The sequence below is a fragment of the Crassostrea angulata genome, chromosome 5, assembly GCF_025612915.1.
Source record: "Crassostrea angulata isolate pt1a10 chromosome 5, ASM2561291v2, whole genome shotgun sequence".
NCBI lineage: Eukaryota > Metazoa > Mollusca > Bivalvia > Ostreida > Ostreidae > Magallana > Magallana angulata.
Genome location: NC_069115.1, coordinates 26,589,318 through 26,608,045, shown reverse-complemented (window position 1 = coordinate 26,608,045; position 18,728 = coordinate 26,589,318). Strand labels below are relative to the sequence as shown.

At 33.2% G+C, this 18,728-nt stretch overlaps 1 protein-coding gene across 1 annotated transcript in view; it reads right to left on the bottom strand.

Annotated features, from left to right (window-relative positions):
• Positions 1–1,800: 1,800 nt before the first annotated feature.
• LOC128185767 (ubiquitin carboxyl-terminal hydrolase 47-like) overlaps positions 1,801–18,728 on the bottom strand; it is a 76,177-nt gene continuing 59,249 nt past the window's right edge. The window contains exons 26-34 of the mRNA XM_052855428.1: positions 17,184–17,264; positions 16,806–16,886; positions 15,582–15,697; positions 14,208–14,326; positions 7,364–7,494; positions 6,084–6,131; positions 4,943–5,073; positions 3,248–3,319; positions 1,801–2,334 (exon numbers count right to left, since the gene is read on the bottom strand). Of these exons, the coding sequence (XP_052711388.1) occupies positions 2,217–2,334; positions 3,248–3,319; positions 4,943–5,073; positions 6,084–6,131; positions 7,364–7,494; positions 14,208–14,326; positions 15,582–15,697; positions 16,806–16,886; positions 17,184–17,264 (897 nt within the window). The 3' untranslated portion in view covers positions 1,801–2,216. The remainder of the gene's footprint in view (positions 2,335–3,247; positions 3,320–4,942; positions 5,074–6,083; positions 6,132–7,363; positions 7,495–14,207; positions 14,327–15,581; positions 15,698–16,805; positions 16,887–17,183; positions 17,265–18,728) is intronic.

The following is an 18,728-nucleotide window of genomic DNA, read 5'->3' as shown; positions in this document are numbered from 1 at the left end:
CTGTTTTCTTTCATAATATTTTTTCTGTTGATACCAAACAATCAATTATAAACATGCGTTTTACATAATTTGCAACCCAATTGTAAAAAGAGACACGGAGTAACCCATATGACTGTCTACTCTAAACCAAAGACATCCGATTAAAATTATGTTATACAGGTATTGTAGTCCACGTTTACATTGAATTAATTTTGGTTTAACATGGTCTTTGTATTGAAAATTATACAAATATTTTAATTAGTGTCTTTTCTAATACAATCATGTATATAGCCATATATATTGACAATGCATCTGCTGAAAATGTTAGATGCATGGCCTAGTGGTAACGTGGATGTCTTTTTGATTTTGTGGTCGCTTGATAGAACCCACTAAGTATTGATTTTTTTTCCACTTAAATTGAAACATGAACAGAATGGAGAATTAAGTTACACGTATCTAATCTTCTGGGTGTTTTAAAATCATCTTGTTTAATTCAATCTGAGTATGTCATATTGAGCATGAAAGAATCTCTATATTAAATTCTTTCAAAGGGTTCTGCATAACAATAGCTTTGTTTGATTGTTGAATCAATATTATGATAAATACCAAAAAATATCTTTTTAATTTGAACAAGACAGATAAACGCAAAAATAAATCATCAAACCACAAAATAGTACATAAAGAGAGTGTCGCAAAAGAGCAGGAATATTCCCTAACGTGGAAAGGACCTTTAAATATCCGTATCGCTTGAATAGATAGAGTTAAACTGTATATTACAATAAATCAAATATATAACAATTTGTGTCGATTTTGAAAAATACATTTATTCAGATTTAGGAGATAATACAACTTTTTAAAAGCATTTTTTTAGCATTTGTTTTCTATTTTAATGAAGAGATAGATAAAACCAAAAACATGAGATCTTAACTTTTATAGAATTGTTTGTAAACAAAACAGCTAATTTACCTTCTTTCTACAATATCTTCAAAATAGATAAGTTAAAATAATGTATTGGTTAAAAATCAACGACTTACTGATGGCGCTGCCATTACTATTACAATATTGTAACACATGGTATCATACAATATCTTGTGTCAAATCACACATTATCATATTAATGAAAGTCAGCTATTGATCTTTATTAACATACAATTTTTATAATTAAATATCCATACTCTAAAATATGAAAACTATACATGAATTTAAAATCTAGCTTAATGTGATTTGTCAGGCTAAATCTGTACTCTTGCAATATGGTGTGGAGTAACTTTCCATGCAATTTTCAGAGGTTCTTTGCAAATCATGGAATTCAATTGAAATCTCTCTTTCCATAAAGTAGAGATGTCCATTAAATATCTGATGTATTTTCATTAATCTCATAACCTGCAGATTTCAACCAAAACCATACATAGTTCTTTGCATATACTAGTAACCTGGTACAACATTGTAACATGATATTTTACAAAATTGTGTAAAACCACACATTTTATGCTATATTTTAATAAAGGTCATTAACTACTAGTATGACTTTCATATAATATGATAAAGGTGATTTCATAAAGGTGATGCTTCATCCCGGTGAGTTCTGTAATCTTTGATACATCTGCAAATCACTCAACACAACCTAAGAGTTTAAGATCATCACACCACAGATAAGAATGTAACCCTAGTACGATTACAAAATATAATATTTCCCCTATAGATTTCAGCTGTTAACGTTTACAGTTGTCAAAAAGCATCCTACAATAATTGAATAATCACTACTATATTTAATGTTCTCCATTTCACTCACTGCTAAAAACCAATTCAGAAACAAGTCAATTTAAGACAGACCTTGATTTATTTTTTAATTTTTTTTATTCAATCAAATCAACAAGTCTTTTACAGATTTGAAAGAGGAAGCCACAAATGTCCATATTTTATCCAATTGCAAATATTGATACTTCAGTCTATTTTGTATACATAAAGTAAATTTTGAATTGTAATTGTTTAACATCAACAGTGTAATACCTCTTTAGATTACAGTCAACACAATATCCATCATTTAATTTACTATCACTCAATAGCTATAGGTATTGTAGTCTCTAATTTTAGAATCACATGAAAAGATGCAACCAATGAGATCAAATTACACATCAAAAATGAAGAGCACAAACATTTTTTATGAATGTGTAACTCATTAGGCAATCAATATGCAATATAATGTTACAACAAAATGAAAAAAAACAACTCTGTTCTTAGTCTAAATCAGGAGGGTTTTTGCTGACGCAAGAACTTGGTGATTCGTCCATGTAGATTTTCAGAGCTCTTTCTTTTCGTGGGGAGTATGATGATCGCACAGTTCCTCTAGCCATTCTAAAACAACATGAAGATATTTACACCATTATATTTGTAAAAATACATAGAATACTGGTATTTGACAATGATCTTCATCAGATTTGAAAAGACATATTAATGTATATGTAAAATGTTATAATGCAATGTTCCAAATTAACTTTTTTTTAAGCACTAGTCAGCAAAGATTAGTGCCAACTCACAAAAAAGAAAGAAATACTAAAAACTGTATCAAATTAAGATGTATATTCAGATTTCTTTTTAAAATATTTTGTGTCATACATATTTACTAGTCAGTCACATTTTCATTTACAAGTCTTGAACCTTCTGACACGAGGTCATTTTGAACCCTGTATTATTCATAACCTTAATGACCAAATATAAATACTTCTTTATTATGACCAAACCCAATGTGGAGAACTGTAGCTCTACAGGAAAATTTGGTTTAACAGTTGGTAGAGCTAGACTTTTATAATATCAAGGCAAAAATAAATGAAATTTAAGGTGCACAAAAATCTTTTGCTAGTTTCTGACTCATTAACTCATTCTGTGGAAATATTCTAATCCATAAAATTCCTTTCACTTTTTAATAAAAGATTTTGATCCAACATTTGCCTCTGAAATTCATTCACCACCCTAGATAGCTTTGTAAATTGAAGACGTATGGTTTGTTTATTGGTAAAATTAGTGACTCTTTTTGCATAAGAATTTAACACACAAAAGTTGTCAGGACAAAAATATGTTTGCCTTTTAATTGCTGCTAGGGTTTGACTTTAGGAATGCCTGGAATGGTATCTTTTTTGAAACCAGAACTCAAGTCAGACGCTCAATATTATATCTTTCGTAATTTTTTTGATTTTCTATTGCTTATAATAACTGTTAAAAAAGATTGATCCCATAGTTTACTTCATCACAGCTTGCAATTTATAACTACCTTGCATTTTCCTTTTGCTGTAGTTCTTTCTTTCTTTCTTCTGATAAATCAGCCAGCTTTTCAGTTTTATCTCTAAAAATGTAAACATTCATCTTAATTAGTACATTATTTTAAGGTGAATTTGATATCCAATTATGCTAAGCAACATGACATACAGAAATAAACGTTCAAGAACAGCAATATGCAGTGTATATAGCTAGTAAACTTGAGTATCTCATTGACCACCTGAATGTCATTGATAGGTTAATGTAAACAAGAAGCCCAAACCAACAATTTGTGCTGATATTATTCTCTTTTTTTTCAATTTTGATGTTTATTATGCTCCATAAATGTGTTTAAATGATATCAACCAAAATATAAGTGTCAGTTGTTGGCATATAAATGATACAGAGCCAAGATTCTTTATCATGTAAACAAAGCTGGGGCCATGATTTTGTTAACATATTGAGTACTGAGTAGAACATACTAGTTTCAAAACAAAATTGAATGTGCACGTGACAATAAAAATAATAATGTTTTATTGTGTTTATATATAAAAAAAATGTGCTTGAAACAGAACTTTCACATTTATATTTAACTACAGTGAATTTTAAACAAAAACATATGGAACAAAACTTGTTTACATGAAGATAGTAAAAAATTGTGAGCTCTGTAACTCCATTATATCTTAATGTATGACATTCAAATGTTGGTCAAACATAAGAAATGCCTTAGTAAAGCATTATAAACATTTAAAGAGGAAGAATAAATTTTGAGAATTTTTTGCTCAAATTATGATTATGCCCCGGCCTTTAAATAAGTACTGGTGTATACTTTTACTTCAATATCTCTGATATCTTGCACCCCCTGACAATATATGACTGTTTGTATGAAACATATTTATACTGTGAATTCATTGACATTTGTGGAGGCTAACAAGATGTCTTGGGCTCTAAATAATGATAAAATCTAACAATTTGATAAAAAAGGAGTTTAAAGTGTGTCAGGTTTTATAAAAAAATATCAAGAAATAAGGAAATACAAAAAGAAAAAGTTTAAATTTTAGCTAAGAACTTGTACAGTGTTAGTATGGCCATACTAAACATCATAATATATATGCATTTAGGTTTTTTTCAAATTTATATGGGAGAAGAGAAGATTTACTATGCCATATTGAACATCCGACCGAGGGGTCATGAATTTCACAATTTTGGTAGAGAGTTTCATGGACATCATAACATTGCATTTAGGTTTTTTAAAAGGTGTGGAAGTAGAGAAGATTTTTGAAAATTAGGCCTTTTCTGCATATTTGGCCCCACCTGTTGGACCCTAGTGGTGGTATGATCATAAATTACATAATTTAGATTTCTTTTATCCTAAAAATGCTTCAAACAAAAAATGGTAACAACTTCACTGCTGATTACTTTTAACATGGATATCAAAATCCTTGATTGTTGTAACTTGAATGTATCAGTAGTTAGAGCATAATGAATGATAGGAGATCAGAAATAAAGGTTGATATTCAATCCCATTATAAACTTTCAGAATTTGCTGATTATCTTGAGGTTGATAATGAAATCATACCAGTTCATTGATGAATATTTGTTAGTAAAACACCCTGCATATTTTTACAATTTAATAAATCATGGATTACCAATATAAGCTCATGATTACATCATGATAATTCATTCTAACGTATGACTGATTTATTCTTACCGGTAGTAGAGTACACAGCCGTCATCACAGATATACAGAGGCCAGGAGTTCAGACTGGTCACGTGAGGGCTCCAGTCCAGGTCATTGTGAATCTCAAGCAAGGAAACGTCACAGGGAAATGTCCCTCTACCCTACATGACAAACAAATGAGATTAATTTCCATTGATGATAACATGCATTAATTTAATCTACCTTGTATCATGTAAGCAAGAGCCTTGTAGAAACGATGCTCATGTGTTGACAAAAGTCAGGATGCTGCAACCAACAAGAGTGGAAACCTTGAACCAGAGTGTCCACATGAACATGATACCAATCTACATAATCTACACTACCTGGGGATGCTTCCACATAAGTTAAAGCCTTCCTAGACTACTGGTTTTGAACAGGAAGACTTTAAAATATTTTTCTCTATATATTCTTATGTAAAAGTTTGACCCGGCCCCCATTGCCGCCACACCCTTCCCCTGGAGATCATGATTTGAACAAATTTGAATCATCACTATCTGAGGATGCCTCCACACAAGTTCTAGCTTTTCTAGCCAAACCGTTTTGGAGAAGAAGTTTTTTGATAAATACATAGTGTGGAACTTCATTTTAACAAACTTGATTTCCCCTTAATGATAATTTGTATAAAGTTTATTTGAAATTGGTCCAGTGGTTCTGGTGAAGAAGGTAAAAATGCAAAAAGTTTACGACGATGACAACACCAACAACAATGACGACAGACAATGGACAAATTTTGATCAGACAAGCTCACTTGAGCCTTTGGCAGTCAGGTATAATTACAATCACCAAACATGACAACAGTCGATTTCGATATAACTGTTATTTTAATGAAAAGAAAATAAAGAGACGAGACTGGGATTTTTACATTTCAAAATAAGCCAAATTTCAAAATAAGCCATTTCAATATACATATTTTAAGCTGAGATGCCTGAATAGAGAGGACAAAAACAATTCGTTAAAAAAATGCTTGACATATAAACCTTTAGTCTTATCATCTATGTGAGCTAAAAGTTGTACAATTTTAAAAGGTGTTTTGGATTTAATCCTAAAGGCATTGAGGCGACAAGGAATTTGAGGTTCACAAAATCTTTTTGTCCTTTTTAGGTGACCTACGAAAAACAAAATATCTAATTACCTTTGCATATTCAATCTCCTCTACTGGAATTCCACTTAAAACAGAGATCTGAAAGAAAATGAAAGAAAAAGTGAGTAAGCTCACATACCCAATGCTCCCCCATTACTTGTCAATGCTTCACATAATGAATGGCAGGGTATGCATTAAATTCACAAAATGACTTGAAAAAGGGCATAACTTAAAAAAAAAGTGATAAAAACTGCATATCTATTTCTTTGTCAATCATAAAATTCTGAATTCCTATGGGCTAAAATTCAAAGAAAAATTAAGGAATTGGAACTCCTAATATGCACATCTAAACATTTTGTCCTAAATACCTATCGAGTTTTACAAAATTTTGTGCAGCTGTTAAGAGTAGTTGCGCTTATAAACTGGTTAGCACTATATTCAATATAGGACCAAAATTCTTAGTTAAAGGAGGCTGAAATTCCCAGAAAAATAAGAAAATCAGAATTTCCTGGTACTATGCACATCTACACATTGTATCCTTAATGCCTACAAAGTTTCAATAAATTCTGTGCTGTGGTTTTTGAGGAGTTGCACTTATAAAAAAACAGGACTGATGGACAGGTAAAAAATATTATTCCCCTGGCAAAATCTGTTACATGGGGTATAATTAATATATGAGTGCAGAATAAAATAAACATGGTATCAAAAAGGAATTTTTTTTTGGGGCTTGTGAGCCATTATGCCCATGCAGCCATAAATTTCCTGCACAGTATTTGATCTTGACCCTCATCATAAGACTTTGGTTCAGGTCATTAGTAAGGGTCACTCACAGGACATTCGTAAGTTCATGGCTAGCCAAGTATGAATGAACTTCAATATTAGATGAGTCCTAAGCATTTCCTCAATCAAACTTGTATATAAGTAATAGTAAAAGCCCATGCGGGATTCGAACTTGGGATGTACGGATCACAGGCCCAACACGTTATCCACTCGTCTATGAAGTAAGTTACATTTTGCTTTCGATAAAATCCTTTTAATAAAATGAAATGTCGTTTTGATGAGAGGTCAGCCATTTTGTGACGATGTGTTATTCCACCTTAATGTGAACATGCATAAATAAGCATAGTAATGCAAGGTAATGCCATGTAATGCCAGCATTACACTAGATTTTGGAAAGTAATGCATTACATTACCATTACTTGTAATGCTAAATTTGTGGCATTACACATTACTAGCATTACTTTGAAAACATGTAATGCATTGCAATGCATTACCATTACATTTAGCATTACCCCAAGCCTGCTCTATTCTATAATATTTTAAAATTGTACCTTCTCTTTCAGGTCATCTACTGTCTGGGATGATAGAATGATTTCCTGAAATGGATCTAGTTCATACGTGCTTGGTCTCCAGCGTCGAACAAAAATAGCAAGCTGTGATGTGGATGTCATCTCTTCTGGACCTACACAAAAAAAAAACTACATAAGAGAGACGAAATAAAAGATTATTATCATATTAATGTTGATCGATATACAAAGCAAAGTTAGAACTTAGGTAATCACAGATTACAAAGCTCATCGAGACGTGGCAACTTTATAACAACTTTATGTCAACTTTATAAGGCATCCCCTTTCTGAGACACCCCTATAATTGACGGAAGGTGTGAAAAAAGGAAAACCTGAAAACATCAGGTATACCGACTCGACAGTGTCAGTGTGATAGGTGTTAATTACGCGTGCTGAATATGGTTTTATAACTGGTTGTTTAATTAATGTTGGTATATTAAATGATTGGGAAATTGTGGGGTTTTTTGTGTTTATTCTTGTTTTACTTTTTTATTCATCAATTCCACTAGTATTTAGTTATTGTATTTTATTTTATACTACACTGAGTAAAGAACTCGGCAATAAATCGAGTCAATGATACAATCGGCAAAACTGTTTAGATAACAAATTCTTGATAAGACTTTTTCTAAAGGTTTTATCTACTGTGATTTTATATTCTACATTCACACAAAAAATATTTTAATTTCATTTCAGATGTTTCCAAAACTAAAATATTTTATCAGAGTTTCAATGTAAACGCAAGTTGATATAAGCAGCCTTTTAAAGACATATAACTTTGTACACATGTACATGTACAAAGTTGGAGTTCTATCTTTGTGATCATGTTTTGGCAATGCTTTTACATATCAACTATAATTGTAATTATAATAATATTCATCATTCATTTTCACAATAAATATAAATAAAATTCAGATCTCATTATTGTCAGTTACAAAAAGCATTATACCTGTATATCAATACATGTATTGTAAAATTTGTGTTTTTATAAATGGATCAAACAGAGACATAATTTCCTTAACAATGGCTAGTTTTAACTGAACCTCAGTAAACCAGCACCCCCTGTAAACCGGCCCTTTTGTCCGGTCCAGTAGCCTGCCGGTTTAGAGAAGTTTCACTGTAATACATTATCATATTATGACATTATATTGTATAGTATAAAACAATAGTATATCATATCATAGAATACTATATCAAAGGAATCATGTTATATCATTTAACAAGAAACACATCTTTCAAGCAGGTTTTAGTGAGGTAGAAGATATTGTTTTAGCATCCTTGATAATGGAGATCAGGCTCTGCATCTGAAGCTACCTCTGCAATTCATTTATATCATAGTTAATCCAATTATGCAAGCTATTATCTAAAAAACATGTGACCTGTTAAAAAAAATACACCTCAACCAGCATCCGAAACCTATGGCTCAGATTCAGCATTCATGCCTGTCAGATGCATCATCAATGCAAGTTTGGTGAAGTAAGGACCAGTAATAACTAAGATATGATCATGAGAGGGCACCTGCTCTAAAAACTTTAACCAGCTCTAAAACCATAACCTCCTCCAGCATCTGAAACCTATGGGTCAGATTCAGCATTCATGCCTGTCAGGTGCATCAGTATCATAAGACACACCATCCATGCAATTTTGGTGAAGTCAGGACCAGTAATGACTAAGATATATTTTTTATAGCATCCCTGATAATGGAGATAGGCTCTGCATCTGAAGCTACCTCTGCCATTCATTTATATCATAGTTAAATCAACCATGTAAATTTGAAATAATACTAGCATCTATAAAACATGTGACCTGTTCCAAAAAAATAAACTTAATCCCACATCCAAAACCTATGGCTCAGATTCAGCATTCAAGCCTGTCAGGTGCATCAGTATCATAATACGCATCATCCATTCTAGTTTGCTTAAAACCATAACCTCCTCCAGCATCCGATACCTATGGCTCAGATTCAGTATTCATGCCTGTCAGATGCAGCAGTATCATAAGACGCATCACCCATGCAATTTTGGTGAAGTTAGGACCAGTAGTAACTAAGATATCATCATCAGAGGGCACCTGCTCTAAAAACCTTAACCTTCTCCTGCATCCGAAATCTATGGCTCAGATTCAGTATTTATGCCTGTCAGATGCAGCAGTATCATAATACGCATCATCCATGCAATTTTGGTAAAGTTAGGACAAGTATTAACTAAGATATAATCATCAGAGGGCACCTGCTCTAAAAACCTTAACCTCCTCCAGCATCCGAAACCTATGGGTCAGATTCAGTATTCATGTTTGTCAGGTGCATCAGTATCGTAAGACACGTACACCATCCATAGAAGTTGGGTGAAGTTAGGACCAGTAGTAACTTAGATATTGCTATCAAAGGTCACCTGCACAAAAAACTTTAGCCTGTTCCAAAAACCTTAACCTCCTCCTGCATCTGAAATTCATGGCCCAGATTCAGAATCCAAGTGTTTCAAGTCAATAAGTAGGTCCAGATGCATCATCCATGCAAGTTTGGTGAAGATAGGACAAGTAGTAACTTAGATACAGGAACTGCAACAAAAACTTTAACCAGGTCCGGACGCAGACTCCGGGGGTATAACATAAGCTCCCCCTGACTTCCTCTCTGTGAGCTAAAAGACCATCAAGTTGCCAATGGATGATCGTGTCTGAGACATTTCATCAAAAGTCAAATCCATTGAAAAACAAGAGGCCCATGGGCCACATCGCTCACCTGAACAGCAGTTCCATGTAACATTACATTTCGTAGCATATGCTTTTTCTATTTTAAACATTGAACCCCTTTCTGGGGACCCAGTTATGGTCCGAGGTTTATGGTTGGCTTGAACAACATAAATAGTAACATAGGAATGAAAATGTGAAGCACTGCGGTGGGACCGCACGTACACAACCTGAAAAACTGAACATAGCAGAGTTCCACTTCAAGAGGAATAACTCTCAGACTGTACAGAACACAAGAAAGATAACTCTTGGTTCCACTACATTAGAGTTTACACAATTTGAGGATCCTTGCATAGTAATATCACAAACTGTAGCATTATAGTTCTCGAGAAAAACTTTTTAAAAACATTTTCAATATATCTTTCTATGTTAAACTTTGAACCCCTCTTGGGGCCACAGTATTAGTCCAGTGCTAAAGTTTTAATTATTTGGAATCTACATTATTTAAGGATGCTTGCCTAGTTATCACACAAGCTGAAGCATTATAGTTCCCTAGAAAAAGATTTTTCAACATTTTCCCTCTATATTTCTATGCTAAACTTTGAACACCTCTTGGGGCCCCAGTATTAGATTGAGATCACGGCTTTTACAATTTCGAATCTACACTATTTGAGGGTGCTGACGTAGTTATCTGACAAATTGATGCATTGTAGTTCTCGAAAAGAAGATTTTTAAACATTTTCCATATATACCGGTATTTTCTACATTTAACTTTAAACCCATCTTGGGTCTCTAGTATTAGTCCAGGGGTCACTATTTTAAAACTGTCGAACCTTCATTATTCAAGGTTGTATGCATGATAGTAATCTCACAAATTGAAGCATTGTAGTTCTCGAGAAGAAGATTTTTTAACATGTTACCTTTATATTTCTTTAATAAATTTTGACCCCATCTTGGGGCCCCAGTATTGGTCCGGGGGTCACGATTTTACCAATTAGGAATCTACATAATCGAAGGATGCATGCATAGAAATTCCACAAACTAAAACATTGTAGTTCTTGAGAAGAAAATTTTTAAACTTTTCCTTTATGTTTTTTAAAATGTTTAAATTTTGAACCCCTCTTGGTGCCCATCAATTGTCCGGGAGTTACAATTTTTTGAATCTACATTATTTAAGGATGTACATGTATGCATAGTAATATCCCAAACAGTTGCACTATAGTTCTTGAGAAGAAGATTTTAAAACATTTTCCTACATATGTTAAAATCTAAACCCCTACTGGGGCCCCACTTTTTGTTCGGGGGTCACGATTTTTACAATCTTCACTATGTATACAACCTTTTGTGTATGTATTGGCATTTTTGGTGAAGTGGTTCTTGAGAAGAAAATTTTTAAAGATAGTTCTATGTTAAACTTTGAACCACGCCTGGGGCCCCAGTCTTGGTCCGAGGGTCACGATTTCTACAATTTAGAATCTTCATTATACATACAAGCTTTTGTGTAAATATTGGCATTTCTGGTGCAGTGGTTCTTGAGAAGAAGATTTTTTAAACATTTTCCTAAGGTATTTCTATGTTAAACTTTGAACCCCGCCTGGGGCCCCAGTCTTGGTCCGAGGGGCACGATTTTTACAATTTAAAATCTTCACTAAATATAATTTGTGTAAATATTGGCATTTCTGGTGCAGTGGTTCTTGAGAAGAAGATTTTTAAACATTTTCCTATGTATTTCTATGTTAAACTTTGAACCCCGCCTGGGGCCCCAGTTTTGGTCCGAGGGTCACCATTTTTACAATTTAGAATCTTCACTATATATACAAGTTTTTGTGTAAATATTGGCATTTCTGGTGCAGTGGTTCTTGAGAAGAAGATTTTTTAAACATTTTCCATATGTTGTTCTATGTTAAACTTTGAACCCCGCCTGGGGCCCCAGTTTTGGTCCGAGGGTCACCATTTTTACAATTTAGAATCTTCACTATATATAAAAGCTTTTGTGTAAATATTGGCATTTCTGGTGCAGTGGTTCTTGAGAAGAAGATTTTTTAAACATTTTCCTATGTATTTCTATGTTAAACTTTGAACCCCGCCTGGGGCCCCAGTTTTGGTCCGAGGGTCACGATTTTTACAATTTAGAATCTTCACTATATATACAAGCTTTTGTGTAAATATTGGCATTTCTGGTGCCGTGGTTCTTGAGAAGAACATTTTTAAAGACATGCACCCTAAACTTACTGTTTCGCAATTATCTCCCTTTTGAAAAGGGCTGTGCCCTTTATTTTAACAATTTATGACCCCCTTTCCATAAGGATGCTTTGTACCAAATTTGGTTAAATTTGGCCCAGTGGTTTTTGAGAAGAAGTTGAAAATGTGAAAAGTTTACAGACGGACGGACAGACAGACGGACGGACGGACGGACGGACGGACGACGGACAACGGGTGATCAGAAAAGCTCACTTGAACCTTCGGTTCAGGTGAGCTAAAAATAATCGATGCGACAACTCATAAAATTGACAAGTCATGGAAAATTAATTCAGGGATACAAAACATCGACACTTATCGAATAATAAAAACCCCACCACAATTATTAAAGTCTTTGTATGTGGGTAATTTGCTAACACACACCTATGTTATGACCAACATTGAATGGTATAACAACTTCCTTCCATTTCAAAGAAAGCTTGCAGTTTTTAATTATGACCTTAACTCTACCTATGAAATTTCGTTCAATGTACATGTATTCCATGTAGTTCTGAAGACATTCACTGCATGAGGGGTTAACAAACGAGCTAATTCTATGTCAGTAACATATTTACTTCACAACCAGATCTATGATTTTTTGCCCATTGGTCAAAATTGAACCCCCCACCCCCAAAACGTTCAAGAACAGAATTAACAGAAACTGCAAAATATTGGAATTTTTCTTCTGAGTCAAAAGGGCATTACTCTGTCGAAAATTGCTCGATTGTAACCAAAATCGAACATGACCTTGAAATTGTTATGATAAACCTGTATATCAAATTTCATTTCAATATGTGCAACCTCTGCAAAGAAAATGAATGGAAAGTGCAAATAAGTGGAATTGTTGTATGTCCAAGGGGCATGTAAATGATGTACGGTATATAATACATTATGTATAACTCTATATATGTAGAATGTAGTATTTATCATCAGGTATGCATATTTTCACTACAAAATCACAGTGACTGATAATTTCTTTGATTTATTTAACCCATTATTCATATAAAATAAAGGCATATTCATATAAGACTTTGTCGCTGTTTAACTGCAGCAGTACAAACCATCAAATGGAACATCATGTATAATGTTAAGACATGTAAAATATCCCATTTGTTATTAATTATTTTACAAATCAAAGTACTGATAGAACTGAAAAGCGCTAACCCAGCTTCTGTATGTATATAACAGATATATGTATATAACATTTCAGCTTATGTATACGCACTATATTTCCCAATCACTGCGTGTCAGCCCCTGCAATGATGTATGTAAGACCCGTACATTACATTCACAATAGCCTGTACATTGGATTCACAATTGCCCGTGCAATAATGTGCACAAACTCCTGAAACCGGTTCCCTAACCAGTTTAAATGATGTAAACTTCTGCTCATAGGGGGCGGTTATTCGATGCACCGGAAGTAGAAGTCTAACGACAATAAAGCGCTGAGCTATGCTTAGCGCTTTAAAAAGAGGCATTTACTTATTCAAACTGTAAAGAACTTCAATATACAGCAATGTCACTTGACAGGTGCATATGTAAAGTACCAAGTCATGTGCAGTCAGGGGTGACTAATCCTGTCTGGCCAGCACTATTCGTAAATTTCAAAGTGATTTGGGAAATTAGTGTTTATACAAACTACTCATGAGGGGCTAGCCCATAAAAAAGGTGCGAAACTTAACTGACAGTCGTGATCTTTCTATTATATTAAGTGGGGTGCACTTTTAAAGCTACTATAATAACCCATGTAAAATACAATGATTTATTAGAAATGGTTTTTTTGTTTTGAAAAACTATTATATTAACTGAACTATAATATTAAAGGGGTATTATATTAAGTGGGGCCCTCCATAGTAATAAACCCCTGGTCAATAATAATTCCAATTTTATAAAATGGAGGCAATATTACCATCTAGGATCTGTAAAAAGACCTCCCAGTTGGCAAAGATATGGACTTCGTCTTCATAGATTTGGCTATCAATGTACACTGTCCCAGGATTCCTCCAGGTTTTCTTCCTCAGTCGACATCTGCATAAGTTATGTCACACAAATATATACAAAACTTTCACATATTTCAATGTGCATACTAGCGACTACAATAAAAATGAATTGCTCTTCAAATCTGGATTATTCTGTTTCAACATAAATCAGACAAATATATTGACACATAAACCTTGAAATGGCCAACATGTACTACATCAGACTCATTTCCAGACATGTAATATCATTGCAATACATGATTCATTTGAATCACCAAACATGTGTATCACCGAATCACCAAACATTGTAATTGTAAGAATGAAAGAACTTCAGTCTTAATTTACAAGAAATTATTTTTGTAAAATCTGAGTTTTAAAATAACAGTATAGTAATTCTCAATCCATGCCAACTTAAGGTAAACCCAATTCCTACAGTGGTAAATTAATTTTGACTTATTAGTAATCTAAACAGTCCATTAAAGAATTTGAAGTTATCTTATCAATGATTTATAATCTTCGTTCAGCGATGTGATGCAATAGTTAATACTAGGTAGAGACAACATAAGAATATGTATAAATTGAGGAGGTAAAATGACCTATCAACAAGTCACTAGATCAAAGAATTAAAAAATTGTATAGAATTTAAAAGAAATATGAATTGATTTTGAGAGAGAGAGAGAGAGAGAGAGAGAGAGAATATAAATTTACTTGATAAAAAGGTGATGTTAACCAAAGTATAATCAAGATTACTGCAGGCAGTTTATTTGAAGCAGAATTTTAAGATCAACTCTTAAAAATATGTCAAAATTTATGACTTTAGAAAAAATATATTGTTATGTAGCTTTTTTCACTAAAACGTTGTTGGTCCTGATCAATATTTTTAACTCAGGAGTGCTAAAAACATTAATACTTGTGAAACAGTAAAAACCTTGAGCTTTGGAGTATTTAGCTTAATTAAGGAATAAAAAATCATTCTATGAGTAATATGAGGTGATAATATTGGTAAGGGCGTGATCAAATCCAATAAAGCCCTAAGGGCTTTATGATAGATTTGACCATGCTCCGACTGAAGTTATCACCTCATAATATTCAAAGAATGATTCTTTATTCCTTAATTATTACTTATATATATGTTATGCATTACTACGTGGCGCAGCCATTACCATTTTTCGGTTATGCTAATAGACACGTCCATTTTGTGTAGCTCATCTTTTATAAAATTATTTGGCTTTATGCTTCAAAATTGATTCGTAATGTTATCACAGACAGAGACAGTTGAAAATGTAAATATTAAAGTATAGTACCTTTCCAAAGGAATATCTATTCCACATTGTTCTCTGATCTCTGGGATGACCAATTTCTTTGATTCCAACACTGACATTCCTTTGGCAAATATTGTGTCTATCAGAAACTTTCCAGGCTTTAAGAGGAAAAAAAGATAGTTTATACAAAAGGAGCGATACTGCATTTTAAATGACTTTGGTTCAAATTCAAATAACACACCTTAAGGTCATAAGTAATTTTTGTATGAAGTAGGAACTTTGAATTCAATGTTTCTCCATAAAAAAGATAATGAGATGACACAAATTATGTACCTTTCCTTCAAATGACCTTGAACTTGCCCAAATGACCTTGGATCATGATCATGACACAATCTCAGGTCATATAAGCTATATTGTGTGTAAAAGGAACTTCCAATGTTTTGCAGTAAGAAAGCTATAGACCAGACATGATTGCATAGACAGACAGACAGATGGACTAGGTGATTCTTATATAATTCCCCTTTTTATAAATTGTATCATTAAATGCATCTTCATTTTTTGCACACTAGCTGTTTCTAACGTGATATTAATGTCAGGCTATCTTTCAGTTTGAGTTCCAAATGACAATGGAGATGAAATAAACTGATTGCACAGTAAGCAGTGAATGCACTATGAGGGAACGGTGAACGAATGCAAAATGGGAAAGTACTAGCTTCAGGGACTATATTTTGGGCCTCTTTTGGATAACAAATTAACTAGAATTGCTTTATGTGCTCTGTTATTAACATATGAGATAAATCAGATATGAATGATATACATGTATTATATACTTTTTTGCTGGCTATGATGACATAGCGAGTTTAGTGTCCCTCAAGACAGCAACTATTTCCCAAAGATAAATAACAGATGACTGTTTATTTAAAATTATTTAAAAGTGAATAGGGAATGAAAATTATTTTTTTCCAAGAATATCCTAAAGAAAATGTTGATCTACATTAATGAATGGCACAAATTAACATCCTGCAAAAATATCCAGTGATGAGGTTTCCTCACAATATATCTTATGTCATTGAATATTTCCTACCATGTTACAGCTTGGTCTTGGTATACTTTGGGCATGCAATGCCATTAAATCTAAACAATAATTTAATTTCTTTCGCTTTAATACTCAGTGTTATGTTCATTCGTATGTATTTTGCAAATAGTATTCATGCAAACGCCCAGGTCATTTTAAAACAATTTCTATACTTTTTACGATATTCATACCTCTGGATCATTGACAAGAAGCTGGTAAATTTTCACCCTGTATTCTCCTGGCTTTAGAGCTCTGCCCAACTTAATATTCAACTGCTCAAAAAGAGAGAGAGTTCTTAGAGAAAAAGGTACTGTAGTAAACAAAAATTTTTATCAATCAGGTACAAATACATGCTACATTATATATTATTGAATCTGTGTGTAACTTAAACCATTATGATTAACTTAAGGTAATACATGTACCAACAACTAATCACACACTCAAATTTATCAGAAGATAGATTTCTGTACTATGGAATATTGAGCAAATATTATTGCAATTCAATTACAAATTTTAATTAAAAAATTGCAGTTCATATTGCTTTTATTTGTTAAACATAAGTTACATACCTTTCCATCCTCAAAAAATGAAAGCGTTTCAGTTAATCTTATACTCTCAAATTCTTGATTATTGGAGTAAACTCTGTAAACCTTTAAGGAAAAAAGAAAAGCTCATATCAAAAGAAATGTTAAAAGAAATACCCATAATCCTCTTCAATGTGCAATGAAGCAACCATTCTCTCACCAGAGGTTGTGCTACACAAGCTTCGCTTACACCTCTGTCAACGCCTGATGTACAGTACAGCTCACGAGTATCCCGACACCCACCGTGTAAAAAACACGGTGGAAAACGGTCTGTGTCGCACCGTGCACACGGTGTGACACCGTGTATGTGTATTGGAAAATTCAAGAAAAAGCACCGTGTCGCACCGTGGCCGCCTGTGTAACTCCGTGGCCACTGTGTTACTCCGTGGATATCGTTACCTGAGACGTTGATAGATATAGCGTATGTTTAGAAATAAAGAAATTATGGCTAAACAAGGGTTGAAACATATACATCCTTTTCATATTTAAAAAAAAAGAATGTCGACTTAAGTTGCACGGACCCAGAAAGTTGTCGAGGCTGTCAACGTGAAGTTAATTTTTTGTGATCTGAAAACTCGACGTAAATGGGCACCTTTTAATTCATTTGTTCTTAAATAAATTGAAATAAATCCACCAAAAATATTTAATAATCATTTAATATATAATCAAAATTCAAATCAATTTAATTCATCTTGTTTTTTTCCTTAACACACGTGATGTTGTAACTGACGATCCTATTAAAATGTCGGGAGCTTAAACGTCTTATTTCTGTTATCTGTAAACACTTTCTGATTTATTAATTAATTTACTGCCTTACTTTAAACCAATTAAAAATGAGAAAAGAAAACATTTCAGACCATGTTTTTCTAAAAACATGTGCTGTTGATGTGCTATAGTAAATAACAACCCCATATTACCGGTGACTCGAATAATTTGGACTTCAGCTATTAATGTAGCAATAAATAAACAAAAAATCACTTTTATATTATAGATTATAGATAAATGCATGTACAAACTCTTCTTAAATTATATTCATGCATTGTACATGTATTAAAAATATACCCGCATTTCATAAAATAATTTTCAACTTTATTTCCGTATAGTTCGTAATGGCCTCGTGATTTCACATGAAAAAATCACTCGTGCGATGTACGGAAGCTGATCAGATACACAGCATTGTCTTTCATCTTGGGTTCTATACACAACAGGTGTTATTGTCTGTCTTGTTAGGTGTCATTGGAATTTACAACTAACTGTGTGTATATTTGGACGTCTGAACAGGTGTACTCGAGATGCCGTTATTCACACCTTTCCGCGAACACCTGTTTGGTAACTCATCACAACCCGTCGTGTATATGGTCTGAATATATCTTACTTCTACTTTGTTAGTTCAATGATTTTTCCTAATCTCTAACAAACAAACAAAATTGTCTGTAGATATGTACACAAACAACTACACGTAAGACTATCGGCGCGTGGATCCGGGGAACAATTCAGCAACTCTATAAATGCGGGAATTTCACAAAGTAT